This window comes from Lithobates pipiens, unplaced genomic scaffold (assembly GCF_037356315.1).
Source record: "Lithobates pipiens isolate NorthernLeopardFrog02 unplaced genomic scaffold, aLitPip1_a1.2 Scaffold_16, whole genome shotgun sequence".
Taxonomy (NCBI): Eukaryota; Metazoa; Chordata; class Amphibia; order Anura; family Ranidae; genus Lithobates; species Lithobates pipiens.
Genome location: NW_027507748.1, coordinates 4,101,380 through 4,119,257, shown reverse-complemented (window position 1 = coordinate 4,119,257; position 17,878 = coordinate 4,101,380). Strand labels below are relative to the sequence as shown.

General features: G+C 46.9%; 1 protein-coding gene across 6 annotated transcripts in view; it reads left to right on the top strand.

Moving 5' to 3' along the window:
* Positions 1 to 6,477: 6,477 nt before the first annotated feature.
* The window catches only part of LOC143981547 (immunoglobulin superfamily member 10-like), a 492,232-nt gene continuing 480,831 nt past the window's right edge, over positions 6,478 to 17,878 (top strand). For all 6 annotated transcript variants that reach the window (XM_077479487.1, XM_077479485.1, XM_077479488.1 and 3 more), the window contains exon 1: positions 6,478 to 6,574. In XM_077479487.1, coding sequence (XP_077335613.1) covers positions 6,499 to 6,574 — 76 coding nt within the window. In that variant the 5' untranslated portion in view covers positions 6,478 to 6,498. The remainder of the gene's footprint in view (positions 6,575 to 17,878) is intronic.

The window sequence follows — 17,878 nt, the reverse complement described above, 5'->3', positions numbered from 1 at the left end:
GCCTCAAGTGCCCTGTCCATTATTCCACGCAGCGTATGCTCCAAGAGGTGGACAAGAGGTACAGTGTCACTGATGCATGCACTGTCACTGCTCACCATCCTTGTGGCCTCCTCAAACGGTGACAGGACAGTGCATGCATCCTTGATCATGCCCCACTGGCGTGGTGAGAAAAAACCGAGCTCCCCTGACCCTGTCCTGGTGCCGTAGTCGCACAGGTAGTCATTGATGGCCCTCTGCTGCGCGTGCAGCTGCTGCAGCATGGCCAACGTTGAGTTCCACCTGGTGGGCATGTCACATATAAGGCGGTTCTTGGGCAGGTTCAACTCCTTTTGGAGCTCAGCCAGCCGAGCACAGGCATTAAATGATCGGCGGAAATGCACACAGACTTTCCTGGCCTGCTTCAGGACATCCTGTAAGCCGGGGTACCTGCCCAAGAACCGCTGCACCACCAGATTAAGGACGTAAGCTACACAGGGCACATGGGTCAGTTGTCCCTGTCGGAGGGCGGAGAGGAGGTTGGTGCCATTGTCGCAAACCACCATTCCTGGCTTAAGCTGGTGTGTCGTCAACCACCTCTCGGCCTGCCCCTGCAGAGCTGACAAAACATCCGCCCCAGTGTGGCTCCTGTCCCCCAAACAAACCAGCGCAAGCACGGCATGGCATCGTTTTGCCTGCGTACTTGCGTAGCCCCTGGAACGCCTACGGAGCACTGCTGGTTCTGAGGACAGAGCACTGGAAGAGGCCATGGAGGAAGAAGAAGAGGAGGGGGTGGAGGAGAGAGGTGTGTCACAACCAATAGTACCATTTTGGAGGCGTGGTGGCGGAACAACCTCCAACACTACTGCACCTTGTCCTGCATCCTTCCCAGCTGCCAGAAGAGTGACCCAATGGGCCGTGAAAGACAGGTAACGTCCCTGTCCATGCCTGCTGGACCATGAGTCAGCGGTAATATGCACCTTACCGCTGACCGCTCTGTCCAGCGAGGCAAGGACATTGCCTTCCACATGCCGGTAGAGAGCCGGAATCGCCTTCCGTGAGAAAAAGTGGCGTTTGGGGACCTGCCACTGAGGAACCGCACATTGTACAAACTCACGGAAGGGGGCCGAGTCTACCAACTGAAAAGGCAGCAGTTGAAGTGCTAGCAATTTAGCCAAGCTAGCATTCAACCGCTGGGCATGTGGATGGCTGGGAGTGAACTTCTTTCGCCGGTCCAGCAGCTGGGGCAGGGACATTTGCCTGCTATAATCGGACGTGGGTGTACTGCTAGCAGAGTGCCCGTAAGCACTTGGCTGTGACACACCTAATTCTACACCTTCATTCCTCTCAGAGCAGGTTTCAGAGAGGACTGAAGGTCTAGTGGGGTTGGAGATGCCAGCTGATGAGGAGCAAGGAGAGGTCCGCTTTGTTCTTTGGTGTGGGTCTTTGAGGTACGCTTGCCAACGAGCTGCATGGCAGGTCAACATATGTCTGGTCAAGCATGTGGTGCCCAAGCGGCTGATGTTTTGGCCACGCGAGATACGCTTGAGACATATGTTGCAAATAGCAGCAGTGCGATCTGATGCACTCGTCTCAAAAAAGGCCCACACCAAAGAACTTTTAGAATAACGCACAGAGGCAGCGCCCTGCACAGGCGGAGCTCTGCGGTTTGATTCAGTCGGTGTGCTGCCCCTAAGCTGGCCCCCGGAGGGCATCCTGCCTCGTTGAACATGTGCCTCCTCCTCCTCCTCCTCCTCTCTCCTTCCAGGCACCCACGTGGAGTCAGTGCCCTCATCATCCCCTCCCTCTTCATCGCTGTAGCAAACCTGGCAATATGCTGCAGCTTGTGGAAAATGACTGCCAGATTGCTGTCCTTCTTGAGCATCCCCTCTCTCTGCATTCACGCTACTGCCTTCCTCTAGCTGAGTGTCATCATCAGAGCCTACAAAACACTGGGCATCCTCCTGGAGCATGTACCCAACACTGTGCTCAAAGAGTTCAGGAGACTCCTCAGGAGGACGTGGTGGGTCTAGGGAAGGAGTCACTGATGATGACATTGAGACGAGGGAAGACGATGCGTTGGCAGCTGCTTTGCTAGTACCCTGAGACTGGGTGAGAGAGGATGAGGAGGATGAAGAGGGCTTGGTCATCCACTCTACCAAGTCGTTGGCATGTTGCGGTTCAACATGTCCAGCTGCCGAAAAGAAGGACAAGCGTGTCCCATGGCCACGTGCTGATGACAATGCACCGCGTCCACGACCAGCACTGTTGTCTCTAGACACAGAGCCTGCTTGCCCTCTTTTATCGGCTCGCGCCTGTCTGCCTCTCCTTGCTGGCTTTCCAGACATGGTAATGGCCTGAAGGGAGTTGGGTAAAACAGCAGTTGGGTAGTGTATATTGTGTTGGAGGCACACAACACCCACTAACTCCTGCAGATGCCTTTATTATAGAACACCAGAGATAAGGGGGTATACTGTACTGGAGGCACACAACACCCACTAAGCCCTGCAGATGGCTCTATTAGAGAACAGAAATAAAGGGTAGATACAGGTGTATATTGTGCTGGAGGCACAAAACACCCACTAACTCCTGCAGATGCCTTTATTATAGAACACCAGAGATAAAGGGGTATATACAGATGTATACTGTGCTGTGCTGGAGGCACACACAACTTCCAATAACTCCTGCAGATGGCAAGTGGGCTCAAATAGAGAAGAGCTATGTAGGTGGATATAGCGGTGTGTACTGGGTACAGAGCACGCAGACAGCACGCACAAGCTCCTAACACTACTGACTGCAAGCTCTATTATAAAAGATAGATCACTAGCTATATAGGTGAGGTGAATATAGCGGTGTATACTGCGGTCAGGGCACGCAGACAACAACCACTACAGAAGAGCAAGATCGAAAATCGGCCGATAACGATCGGTGTATTCTGTGTTGAAGGTACACAGAACACCCACTAACTGCTTCAGACGCCAACACACTACACAAGGCCGCCGCGCTGGCGGTCTTATATAGTGTGGGGCGTGTACTACACAGCCTGAGCTATGATTGGTCACAGGTATCCTGCCTGTGGCCAATCATGGCTCTCCTCGCTGCTGGCGCTGTGATTGGCCAAGCATGCGGGGTCACAGTGCATGCTTGGCCAATCATGAGCCAGCAATGCACTGCGATGACGCAGTGCATTGTGGGCCGTGAGCGCCACACGAATTTGGCGCGAACGGCCCATAATGTTCGGAATTCGCCGAACGGGCGAACAGCCGATGTTCGAGTCGAACGTATGTTCGACTCGAACACGAAGCTCATCCCTAGTCCCCAGTAAAGCACTCAGGCATTGGCACCCGAGGCTCGGGTGGTGGGACCATTACTGTATGGGTAGAGGTGGTGCATTTCAGAGAAGAAGCTGCTCCCACAGCTCTGGCAGAGGGCAAGCCTTGATCCCACAGAGCAGGTGGCACTGACAAGTGGCGCTGACAGGTGCTGCAGACAACCTTCCAACTGAAAGTAGCCCTCCTGTAATTGTTGCTCTGCGTTAGGGTGGAAACTTGTTGGCACAGAGCCTCCAAAAGGGACGTGCTTCCTTTGACCTCAGACATATGGCTGGATTATACTGTCAGGTTCCAAGGAAGAGGCCGATTGCTGCGAGGGTGCCCCTTTGCGGTGCAGTGCTCCCCTGGGAGTGATACAGAGGGAGCAGTGCACAAAGGTGCATGATTTGCCATGTGTTGTTGATGAGCCAGTCACGTGGAGTGCACTGGTAGTTGCTGGGATGACCCACAGAGCCGCTGAGCGCGGGGTACCAGGCAGTATATGTCAGTAGCAAGAACTGAAGACAAGCCAGGGATAATACACAAGAGATCAGTCCAGAAATGCCAGAGACAAAGTACAGATGAAGGAGTGAACAGGAGCGTAGTCAGTGGTGCAAGCCAGAGTTCAGGAGCGGATCAGAAGCAGAAGTCAAACAAGTCAGGTCGGTAACAGGGAATAGAATCACGGAGACACAGGAGCACAGGAAACATTGGGGAGCTGACGATTAATCCAGCAAGGGGTGGCTCCAACAGCAGGCTTAACCACTTCAGCCCCGGAAGGATTTACCCCCTTTCTGACCAGAGCGCTTTTTCCATTACGGCACAGTGTTGTTTTAACTGACAATTGAGCGGTCATGCGATGCTGCACCCAAACAAAATTGATGTACTTTTTTTCCCCACAAATAGAGATTTCTTTTGGTGGTATTTTGTCCATCTGTGTGCCTCACTGTGCCAATCTCCCTACCTGATCTGTGCCTCATGTACCACTGTGCCCATCTGCAGCCTTATGTTCTCCATACCGTTTTTACTGCTACACCGGCGCTGTGATATGCAGTCTAGTCGGAGGCCGTGTAGTGTAACAGAGCCCCGCCTCCTCCTCGTCCGTGATGGAACACTGACTCAGTTTCCCAGCAGTGAGTCAGTGTTCCGCCTATCGAGGAGGAGGAGGGGCTTTGTTACACTGCACAGCCGCCGACTAGACTTACGTCACAGCGCTGGGAGATCATCTGCAGCCACGTGCGCCTGGACACAGACTCGAGTATAAGACGAGGGGGGCATGCTGAAAAACTTGGCTTATACTCCAGTATATACAGTATATTGATTGGTTTGCGCAAAAGTTATAGTGTCTACAAAATAGGGAATAGATTTATGGCATTTTTATTATTTTTTTACTAGTAATGGAGGTGATCTGTTTTATTTTTTTTATTTTTTATTGTGACTGCGACATTGCGGCCGACACATCGGACCCTTTTGACACTATTTTGGGACCATTCACATTTATACAGCGATCAGTGCTATAAAAATGCACCGATTACTGTGTAAATGACACTGGCAGGGAAGGGGTTAAACACTAGGGGGCGATCAAGGGGTTAAGTGTGCCCTAGGGAGTGATTGTTATTGTAGGGGGGATGTTTACATAGGCATCTCCTCGATCTGCCTCTCCATGCCACGATCGCGGAACACCGGCAGACATTGAGCCCGCGGGGCGCGGTCACGCAGTATACTGCGTGCGCCCCGCCAGTGGCACACGCCCACTAGCTCGCAAATTAAAGGGGACATACAGGTAAGCCCACTTGCCCACTGCTGTAATTCTGCCAACATATATCGACGTGCAGCGGATGGCAAGTGGTTAAATAGACCCAGAAGTACTGCCCACATCAGTCACGCTGTGCACCATGGTGGCCATGATTATATTGGGTGGAATTGCCAGTCCTTCTTCTGCCATTTTCCTGACATTGGCTGATGTTCTTAAAGCACCTTTTGATATTTCTGCTACACTTAGTCTGGTGCACTGTGTTGTCTTTCCATTTGTCTTCAAGAGAATTGTTTCACTCTAAAGGGAGCTGCCACTAGTGTTACCATAGCACTCAATTGGACTTTATGAACTCCATATCTGATTATCCACGACTTTTATTCTATATTTTTTTTATGCATATTATGTGACATTTCTTTTTCCCCCCAAGGTGTGTCTTCTGTACCAACCTTTGCTCTATCCTCCTTTTGTTGTTTTATATATAGAAGGATATGGGGGCCACAAAGAGGATTTTAATGGCTGCGTACCCTAAATTTACTCTGGTGTTGAGATATAATTAAAAACATCCCAGATATGGAGACCACAGTGAGAAGTCCTACGTGATCAGAGGTCCTTTTCAAAACCTCCAGAGATGAAACCTTGAAGAAATGGCTTGAAGCTAAAGGCCTCATTGAGGCCTGGGGCAAAGTGGAATTCAGATCAGAGATCCACCACAGTTCATGCTGGAGGAGGGACTTGTTGAAGTTCCCATCCCGTGGACTGGGGTGGACTCGATCCAGGGCCAAGAATGACACTCGGGGTAGCAGCCAGCATGGACATATATTCAGGATCACTTTGTCTCATACTTTGTATGTGGCGATAGATATACGCTTCCAGAATTTTTGAATAGTCTTGTCCACATAGTAGCAACCACATTCACACTGCAAAAAATAGACTACCCCTGACGTTTGACAATTGCCAAAATGTTTGGGGATAAACATGTGGTCATTGGGTTGGCAAATGCATACTCAGGTCAATAAATTGGCAGTGTGAACAGGAGCCACAGGGAAAGGTTTCAAGTACTTTACTCACTCTGCACCAACTGGTCACCCATGGAGGATATCCACCTGTATGTGATTGGGGGAGCCGGAGGAACAGATGGACCCACTGTGGGATCTGAAGTGAGAAGACCGTTCATTACAAGAGGAAAAAATTGAGTATTGAATTGTGAGTAGCCGGGAACTCGGCACAGATATCTTACCAAGAAAGTCCCCGAGATAAAACACTTTCTGCTGGTTTATCACTTTGAAATCTACTACAAATGAAATGTTGGATGTGGTTGGTCTGACGCACCAGATTTTATTCTTGAAAAAAGAGGAAACAAGAGTTTTGCAAAATCTAATCTTCTTCCTGTTTGAGTTTTCTGTAAATATATAACTTCTCATTATTTCACACAGACCAGATACCCCGACTGCAGCGATGTGCCCCCTGCGTGTCATCCTCCTGTGCCCCCTGCGTGTCCTCCTCCTGTGGACTCTTCTCTGTCCAGGCACAGGTATGTAAGAACATTATATTGTTTTAACATTAATGTTTAAACTTTTTTTATATTCTTTTATATGCCAGTTTTAAAAAATATTGAATAGAAAAATGCATAAAATTGTAAAAAGAATTCTTTATCTCATCTGTAATAAGTTGGCCATGCTTTGTGGCAGGGATGTAATGTGTCGTTATAAAGTGGAATAAAATGTGTACTTTGTATCTCCAGTCACACTCCTTCCATGAAAACTAACATTTAATGTTGGGTGAACACTGGCTGTTCACCCGTTTGAGCACCCAAATTATTGAGGCGTTCAACCATGTGTTCGGTCCGCAGAATGACCACAATGCACTGCACCTCCGCACAGTACATTGGAAGCCCTGATTGAATTAAGCAATGAAAGCTTTGCCCAATCAGGGCACAGAGCACTGTCAGAGCCACGATTGCAGAAAGTAATGATGACTTTATCCAATCATAGCTCATTGCTCCTTAGTCCCGCTCCACACCCAAAAAATATTCTCCCCATAGTGGTCATTTTCAGTGTGATATTGGCATGGAGAGAGATAGAATAGCGCTCTGTTCAGTGCTACTAGACAGTTAGTAGAGATGAGCCGAACACCCCCCTCGGTTCGGTTCGCAGCAGAACATGTGAACAAGCAAAAGATTTTTTTGAACATGTGAACACCATTAAAGTCTATGGGACAGGAACATGAAAAATCACTTTCTAAGTGCTAATTTTAAAGGCTTATGAGCAAGTTATTGCCATAAAAAGGGTTTGGGGAGCCGGGTACTGCCCCAGGGGACATGTATCAATGCAAAAAAAAAGTTTTTAAAATGCCCGTTTTTTCGGGAGCAGTGATTTTAATAATGATTAAAGTGAAACAATAAAAATGTAATATTCCTTTAAATATCACTGCTGATGAAGTCCCGCCCACTGGAACGATTCACGTGCAGGGGAATCCACACCATGACGGCTGCAGACACCTCTCATTCATTTCATTTTATCACTGGTCACCAAGCTTTGACCGCATGCTGTTCATCCAGGCACTAGGATTTTAGTGCCTCGTATGGAAGTGTAGCTTTTTCCCTTCTTAATAAATGCATACCTATAAGCAGAGAGCACTATATATTCTTTATTGATTTTACATGATACGGTGCAACACTGCCCCCTGTTGAGTTGGAAGGTAAAGCTGGCTTTCTTGAAGTTGTGTGATCTAAACGTCTCAGGATCTCCACAGAGACAATCAGCATACACTACTCCCAGTGTGGGAAGGCTTAACTGACCTGAGTGTGTAAACAGGGGTCCATTGAACAAGTCTCCAACATGGGGCGAGGTCAGGGGCAGACTGACCATTCGGTCACTCGGTCACGGACCGAGGGCCCGGCCACTAGGGGGCCCCATCAGGGTTGTTAGCCATAATAAAAACCAGGGACAGTATGTAGAAAATCTGTTTTTTTACTTCTGTCACTGAAATGTCCCTTACCGACATACTTTTAATGTAAAAATACAGAGATTGTAGTTGCCCCGCCTCTCCACTGCCTCCTCAGCCAATGGGAAAACAGTGTACCCGCCCCCTTCTCCAGCGCGGCTTATTTGAGATATGAGCAGGAGATGCCGACAGCTGGAGGAGGAGGAGGAGGAGGAGGAGGAGGAGGAGGAGGAGGAGGGGGAGGGGGAGGGGGAGGGGACAGCCTGATAGAAGGTGAGCAACTGAGCTGAATGTATTATTATGAGTGGTTTACCATTGTCAGCAAGGGGGAGGGGGAGGCTGTGTTTGTTCAAGCAGGGCTCTTCCTGTCTCTGAAGCAATTAGATCGTTTGTCTGAGGAGAAGTGAACTGCTTCTGGAGGATGTCCTGAATGTCTCCTCCCCCCCATCTGTGCTACACCTCCCTACTCATTACCTGCCCACCAGACACAGGCCCCGCCCCCTCCCATGCATTACTATTCCTGTGTCTGTCAGCTGCTGGGGTACTACAAGTCTCAGCATGCCAGGAGATGGAGGCAGCAGTGTGTTCCATCAGACTTTTTTTGGGTAAAAACTGCTGGTGTGTACTGTGTATATGTATACTGTATGTGTACTGTGCATGCATGTGTATACTGTGTGTGTGTGTGTGTGTGTATGTGTATATATATATATATATATATATATATATATATATATATATATATATATATATTATATATATATATATATATATATATATATATATATATATATATATATTACTGTGTGTGTATACTGTGCATGCGTGTGTGTATACTCTGTGCATATACTGTGTGTGTGTGTGTATATATATACTGTGCAGGCATGTGTCTGTGTCTATACTGTGCACTACTGTGTGTGTGTGTGTGTGTGTGTGTGTGTGTGTGTGTGTGTATACTGTGCAGGCATGTGTCTGTGTCTATACTGTGTGCGTGTGTGTGTATACTGTGCACTAGTGTGTGTGTGTGTGTGTGTCTGGAAGTATACTGTGTCTGTGTGTTACTGTGCATGCGTGTATGTATACTGTGCATGCATGTGTTTGTGTATATACTGTGCATCTGTGTGTAGTGTGCAATGCGTGTGTGTATACTGTATGATCCATGTGTGCTCACTGCCGCTCAACAGAATTTGATCCAACAATCCTGTGCCCCTGAAAAATGCCCTTGTTGCCATTCGGAGCCATCTGATTGGTGCACTGCTGAGCTCGGCCTGGGATCAGGCACAAGGCAGGTCCGGGTGCACACCCGGGCAGTGATATCACGGTGCACAGCTTTTATTCATACGCCCCACTGCCCGATCTGAGGCCAACCACTGCAGTTCACTATTCCGCTGGGTCTACGACAGCACATGTGCAGTTCAGAGCCTGCAACATGTGGCTTTATTTATTTTTTTAAAGGCCTTGCCCGCCAGCTGCCTACCTCACCAAGCACCAAGGTGCAAAGGTGTGTGTGTGTGTGTGTGTGTGTGTGTGTGTGTGTGTGTGTGTGTGTGTGTGTGTGTAAGGGGATATTCATGGAAGGTGGCACTCTGGGGGCTCTGCCGTAGACATGTGCAAAAGGAAAAAAATTTGTTTAGTTTTGTTTTGTTTTAATTCGTTAATTCATTAATTTCGTTTAGTTATATTCGTTAACTTCCTTAAATTCGTTTTCGGATTTCGTTTAGTTTTCTACCGAATTCGAAAAATCGGCCACATTCGAAAATATTTCAATGAAATTCGAAAATATTTCTACCGGATTCAAAATGATTTCACCATGATTCAACATTATTTCAACCGCATTCGAAAATATTTTGTGACCCGAATTTAGGGCCATGTATCTCGGGGTCACTTGGTGCTAGACACTTCAAATTTGGATATGTTGTAGTGCTAGTACTATTGTGTTTGCATACCAAATTTGGGGTTTCTAGCTATAATTGACCCCGAGATATGTGGCCCCAAAATCGGGTCGCAAAATGTTATTAGTTAATAGAGCAGAGAATGACATTTTGCGACCCGATTTTGGGGCCACATATCTCGGGGTCACTTATAGCTAGAAACCCCAAATTTGGTATGCAAACACAATAATACTAGCTCTACAACATATCCAAATTTAAAGTGTCTAGCACCAAGTGACCCCGAGATACATGGCCCTAAATTCGGGTCACAAAATATTTTCGAATGCGGTTGAAATAATGTTGAATCATGTTGAAATCATTTCGAATGCGGTTGAAATAATGTCGAATCATGTCGAATTCATTCGAATTCATTCGTTATATTTCTTTCGTATTCGTTGTAATTTGTTATTTTTTTATTTGGACATTCGGATGCATCCGAATGTCCGAAAGATGCAAAATTCGGCCGAATTTCGATTCGTTACGAAACGAATTGCACAAGCCTACTCTGCCGTAGGGCATGTCAAAAGTGTCCAATCTGTCTGCCATAATGTCGCCGTCCCGCCGTCATTACTAGTAAAAAAAAAAAAAAATTATAATAAAAATGCCATAAATCGATCCCCCATTTTGTAGACGCTATAACTTTTGCGCAAACCAATCAATATACGTTTATTGTGATTTTATTTTTTATTTTTTAACAAAAATATGTAGAAGAATACATATTGGCCTAAACTGTGGAAAAAAAATATGTATGTATGTGTGTGTGTGTGTGTATATCTATCCATCTCTCTATCTATCTATCTTACTTTTTTTATAGTATAAAGTAAAAAATATTATTGCTTTTTAAAAAAAAAAGTGTCTGCCTTTTTTCGTTTATAGCGCAAAAACTAAAAATCCCATCAAAAGAAAGCTCTATTTGTCGGAACAAAAGGACATCAATTTTGTTTGGGTACAACCTCGCATGACTGCGCAATTGTCAGCTAAAGCGACGCAGTGCCGAATCGCAAAAAGTGCTCTGGTCAGGAAGGGGGGTAAATACTTCCGGGGCTGAAGTGGTTAAGACTCTCCCATTGACCATGCCCATTGTTCGCCATGGTTCACTATGCATGCCACAGATCATCATCTCCCTGGTAGGGGTCCCAGTGCAGTATTTTGCCCAGGGGCCCATGATGTTAAGGTGGCACTGCCCATGAGAGGCTCGTGGTGCCTTTACTGGGTCACCAGCTCTAGGTCTCCTGCCATCCTGCATGTCGCCGAGCTTTGTGCACCTCCTCCATGTGGCGGCCATCTGTAAGCCTGGGGGCCCCATAATCTCTTATTGCCCGGGGGCCCCATAAGTTGTCAGTCCGCCCCTGGTGCTGTCATTACCACAATTTCATCTCTGATCCCTCAATCTACAGATAAGACTTAGTGCATTAGTGATAAACTTCTGGCCAATCAATCATTTTGTTTAGATATCCAAGTAGCTCTAGCTGAATATATTCAACATAATGCCACCCCGGGTATATCCCCCATCCTCCTCTGGCAGGCGCACAAGCCTGTGATAAGAGGTAAATGTATCTCTATCGCCACACACCTTAAGAGGGATAAACTCCTGAAAACACAACATTTAGAGGCTAACTATAATAAGGGCCTATTACAGTTCCAAGCTTCTCCGACAGCCGATAATAGATTGATCATGGAAAAATCAAGATTAGAACTAGACCTGCTCTTGGCGGAAGCTGCTGACAAAGCTATCCGTAGTTCCAAACACAATATTTACATCAAGGCCAACAAGCCGGACACCTTTCTAGCTTTACGTCTTCGGAACCCAGAACGTTCGTTTAAACCTGTCCGGTTGAAGGTCGGTAAAAACACTCTCACTAGCAATCCGGTTAAAATAGTGTCCGTGTTCAGAAAAGAAACTAGCTAAATTGTATGAATCTACCTCCCCTTGCCCCAGGGAAATTACTGATTCCCTACTCCAAGGTCTTCAGATTTCCTCTCTATCCAACTCTAGCCGGGAAGTTATGGAAGCCCTGATCACCTCACAGGAGATACTACATGCCATTAGAACCTTGAAACCACATAAACGACCGGGCCCTGATGGCCTTTCTAACTCATACTACAGAAAATTTGCAGACACTCTGGCCCCCTTACTGGCAAACACCTTTAATGCCCTCCTTAAGGATGGGTCCTTCGGTAGAGACACCTTGACTGCAATTATATCTATGATCCCTAAACCCAATAATGATAATACGCTTTGGTCTAATTATAGGCCCATATCCCTTTTAAACACTGATATCAAGCTATTAGCCAAAGTACTAGCCCTACGTCTTAACCAGTTCATTGGCAACCTGGTCCATAAGGACCAAGTGGGATTTATCCCTAGACGGCAATCTAGCGACAATATACGTTGAGTAGTTCTCTTGCAACATATCGCTAGATCTTGTAAAATCCCAATGCACCTTCTTTCGCTAGATATTCGAAAAGCCTTTGACACGATTTCCTGGCCATACTTGCAGTATATACTACAGCGTTGGGGCTTTGGCCCGCACTTTTTACAGTAGGTACAGGCCCTTTATACCCACCCACAGGCGTATGTTAAATACTCGGGCTTTGCCTCTAATAGATTCCCTATCCAACGTGGAACCAGGCAGGGATGTCCCCTTTCCCCACTAATCTTTGCCCTAGCCATAGAACCCCTTGCGGCCTTAATCAGAACAGACCCCAATATCAAAGGCTTGGACAATGCCTCTATATCGCACAAGCTTTGCCTATTTGCTGATGATGCCCTTCTGTTTATTACCTCACCTCACACCTCCCTACCGAACCTCTTCCTCCTTCTAGATACATTTGCTCAGATCTCCGGGCTGGAGGTAAATCAAACTAAATCGCGGGCCCTCAACGTGTCTCTGCCCTTGGAAACCTTTCGAAATTTGCGGGAAACTTATCCCTTTCAGTGGTCCACGTCCTCCATTCCATATCTGGGTGTTAAGCTTTCTAGTGACCCAGCCCAGCTGTTTCAAGCTAATTATCTCCCCGCGCTACGTAGCCTCACATCCCTTATGGCCTCCTGGCAACCACTCTGTGTTTCATGGTTGGGTAGGATCGCGGCCATGAAAATGACGTTGCTGCCCAAGTTGCTATACCTTTTTAGAGTACTCCCGGTCGCGATCCCCCCGTATTTCCCGTATTTCCACCGTGTTATGCAGAGTCGTATTTTTAAGTACATCTGGGGTTCAACGAGGCCTAGAGTCTCCAGACAGATTCTGTTCAGTCACAAGACACAGGGAGGCCTGGGTGTACCCAATCTCAGGCTTTACTTTTATGCAGCGCAATTGGCCCAATTGGCCTTATATCATGCGACCATTGAGACGCCCTTGTGGGTTAGCCTCGAGACTGTGGATGCCCACCCCCTGATTGTATCTAATCTACTGTGGCTGCCATCTCCAGTGAGGAAGTCGATTGATAATCCTTTCACCCGATTCTCACTGGGATTGTGGGACAAGTTGAAGGCTACCTATAAATTACAATCACCTCACTCCCCTTTACTCTCCTTTATTGGCCACCCAAGTTTCACCCCTGCCTACTCGGGTCCTGCCTTGTTCGATGCCTGGTCCCAAAGGGGCCTCACTAGAGTATGCGACCTGGTGTCGAGTAACGCAATCATAAAGTTCCCAGTCTTGCAAGCCAAACACAAACTTCCTCATAAGGAGTGTTTCCGATACCTCCAAATATCCCACTTTGTCCAATCGGCCACTAAATCATGCGCTTACCTAGATCGATTAACTCCTTTTGAGACAATTTGCAAAACGGACCCACATTCTCCTGGAATCATATTCTGTCTCTACTCCTATCTTTCCTCTATCCCGAACTCTCCTCCGCCATACACTAGCTCTTGGTTTCATGACCTCTCCCTTAACCTTAAACCTGAAGATTGGGGCAGAGTTTGGCTCAATACTAAACTTGCCACACAGAATATAATTGCAGCTGAGGCCAATTATAAAGTCTTAATACGCTGGTACCTGGTTCCAGCCAGGATATCCAAATTTGTGCCAAACTATTCTCCAAACTGTTTCCGGGGTTGTAACGAGCCTGGCACGCACCTCCATATATGGTGGACCTGCCCAGTGGTGACGGAATTTTGGAAGCAAATTTTTATTATCCTATCCAGGCTCTTACAATGTAGTCTATCCCCAGATCCAGCAATCGCCTTACTAAACCTAGTACCCCGCAAGTTTACCCGTTCCCAAACGCGGCTCCTCCTCCAGGTGGTGACAGCAGCGAAGCAGACCATCGCGAAAGCCTGGAAATCTGCGACTCTGCACATCGCTGAAGCTAAAAACCGGGTTACCCAGGCTATGATCCATGGCAAAATCGAAGCAACTATTTTAGATAAACTCCCACTCTACAGTAAGATTTGGCAACCATGGGTGGATCACTTCCTACCCCCAAATTTTGATCCACATCTCCTGGTACCATAGTCTAAATATTAGTTCTTACCTAGGGATACCTCTCCTTCATTGAAACCCTTGGGGACACCGGGCCGCCCACCGCCCCACCTCTGTCCCTTTCCCACCTTGTGCTCCCTTGCTCTTTTATACTTCTTTACTCTTTCCTGCCCCTGTCTTCTCCTCTTACTTTCCCTTTCTCTTTTGTTGTTTGACTTTAATAGTCTCTACATAGGTTTACTCCTGTAACTATACTACAGTAGGGTATAATCTCTTCGAGTGGATTCTGTTCCCCAGTTCTGGGGATGACTAACCCTACTTGGGGACCTCTGGATGGTAGGACTCCCTCTTCAGTTTAGTTCAGATCCATGGTAGAAAATTTTCTCTAAAGCAATCAGACGGAGCTACTGGATCTTGGATACTTCCACCTGTTATATTTTGTTCCTTACGATAGCCTCATATTGTTAATGCTGGCTGTATATTTATGTTGTGACTGCTTAAAACTGTACGATCCTCTATGTTTGTGTAATGTTACCTCTTATATCTTAATAAAAATATTTGAAAAGAATTATGGGCGGCAGCCCTCTCACCCAACCCGGCCTGGAAGAAAAGGAAACCTTTGCTCCGGTTGTCTCAGTCCTGCTTCACACCAGCACCGTCACGCTGATTCCGCTCCGCAATACGACTGGGACTCACAGGTGGTTCCGTCAGGTGTCTCTGGATCCTTCTCCGATCCAGTCACACGGTCTCTCCAGCACACAAGTGTAGGGTGTAGGGTAGAATCGCTGATTGTTCCGCTCCACAATTGCAACAGACCGCATTCTCTGGAACGCCTCCTCACAGATCCTCGCAGGCAGGCCACACGTCCAGAAAGAGACAGAAAATGGCCACGCGGGGCCTTTTATATCCTACCCAGCATGCAGTTCAGTACTGAGTGTTCATGGGTAGGTCACTTGGCATTGTGGGTAGGTAAGCCCTGATACAATGTAAACAAGCAGTCACTTCCTGTAACATTTCTCTATGTTCTTCAAAACAGGGAATAGACAAAGTTCCTTCTGTATTTAGGCCACTAGATGGTGCTAAATACCAATCTATAACATTGCCCATAGGTTAACATTGCCTGGCAGGAATGTCAGCGCTACACTAAGAAACATGCATATACACATACATATACACTCAGATATACACACCCAGATACATGCATACACACACACTCACATATATGTAGCACTGGTATTTTTGTCTACTAACATAATGCAATGTTAATCTATGAGTAGTGTGATAATTTAGTATTTGACGCCATCTAGTGGTTTATACGGGAAATGGACTTCAGTTATTTTCTATTACAAGGACATTACAAATGTTACAGGAAGTGACCGTTTGTTTACATTCACAAGTGACCTACCTACCCACAATGCCAAGTGACCTACCCATGGACACTCAGGAGTGGAACTGCATGCTGGGTAGGTATAAAAGGACACATGCGGCCATTTTTCGCTGTGGCCTGCCGGTAAGGACCTGTGAGGAGGCCTTCCGGAGAGCACAGCCTCCGGCTTTTGAGGAGTGAAACTACCAGTGACTCTGCTTGATATCCGGGTGCCGTAGCCGTGGTGTGACCGGATCGAGAAGGATCCAGAGATGCCTGACGGAGCCATCCGAGAGTCCGGGTCATCTTGCGGAAGACAAGCAGCATGATGGTGCTGGCTTGAAGCAAGATTCATACAGTTGGAGTGAAGGATTCCTATCCTTCCAGGCCTGGAGTTGGTGAGAGGGCTGCTGCCCACAATTTCAAATGCACTTTTATACACTAAGGCCGCGTACACACGGGCAGATTGTCTGGCCAACTAAGTCTGTCAGACAATCCGACAGACAGTCCGTCCAACTTTTGAATGAACGGACTTGACCACACACGATGAACAGACAGTCCGCTGAAAGCTTGCGCGATGACGTGTACAGCACGTACGACGGGACTAGAAAAACGACGTCCAATACACTGCAATGCAACCTTCGGCCGTGTAAATCCTTTCTGAGCATGCGCCATACTTAGTCCGTCCAACTTGCCTACACACGAGCGGACTGTCCGCTGAAACCAAGTTTGGACGGACAAAACCAAGTTTGGACGGACAAAATTACGGAAATTCCGTAAGACTTTCGTCAGACTGTCCGCTCAAAAAGTCAGCTGAAGCCCACACACGAGCGGATTGTCCGCTGAAACACGGTTCAGCGGACTAAGTTGGCCAGACAATCCGCCCGTGTGTACGCGGCCTTAGAATAAAGAGTCTGGGATAGAATTCTGCCTTCCAACAAACAGTGTAATATATGTTTGTATTGCTGTTGTGTTTTCTTTTCAGGATGCACCGAGATCATCTGTCAAGCTGCCGGGGAATGGGTGGTGTAGATAGATAGGTTTGGGTGGTATGTGTACAGTCTATTAATCTGAGCTGTTTTATGTGACAAATCTTAAATATGTTTGTTATTTCCTTTCCTTTTCCAATCCCAACACCACAAAAAGCTCAGGTACTTAAAATTTTTTTGTAGTATTAGTAATTTTTTTTAGCGAGATGATGAGGACATTGTCCAAATGACCCGGGGGAGTGTGTAGTGCCGGTACTCCTGATGAGTACGCGCTATGTCTGTAAATCTTTTTTTTTTCCCAAGAATGTAGTTGAGTCTTGGGGTTAATTGTGTAAAATTGTGTTTTGGCATCAGTTTGGCTGGGCTGTACTAATGTTTAGGGATGGCCGAACTGTTCGCACGGTGGTCGGTTCGCTGCGAATTTTGCGTGTTCACGATTCGCCCGATCGACAGACTATTGGCACTGTTTGCCTGGTGGACATATGTGTTTACAGTGTGAAAGAACTTTGACCCATGATGACACATCCATCATGGGGTACAAGACAGCCAATTGAGACATTTCAGCACATGGACAATTGGACATTCCCCCTAACATATAAATAGACCTGATCTGGTGGCCATTTTACATTCTGTCTTATGTCAGTTTAGGGACAGGACGCTGTGTGGGGCAGGGAGAGACTGTAGTGACACAAATCACTAGCTATTAGGTCCACAAATGTCCTTTTAAGGACTGGTATAGGTGTAGTACAGTATATAGTGTTCAGTGCACTGCTGTGCTGGTGATTGCAGCAGCCTGTCTTTTGTCAGTGTAGGGACAGGACGCTGTGTGCAGCAGGGACAGTCAGTTTAATCACTAGCTAATACTATTAGGTACACAAAGGTCCTTTTAAGGACTGGTATAGGTGTACAGTATGTAGGATTCTGGTGCACTGCTGTGCTGGTGATTGCTGAGTGCACTGCTGACTGATTCTGAAGCTGTCTTTTGTCAGTGTAGGGACAGGACGCTGTGTGGAGCAGGGGCAGTCAGTTTAACCGCTAGCTATTACTATTAGGTCCACAAAGTCCACAAAGGTCCTTTTAAGGACTGGTATAGGTGTACAGTATATAGGGTTGTACACGTATAATATACTTTCTTCCAAATAAAGAAATAATATTATACTTAACTGCTGCCCGATTCTG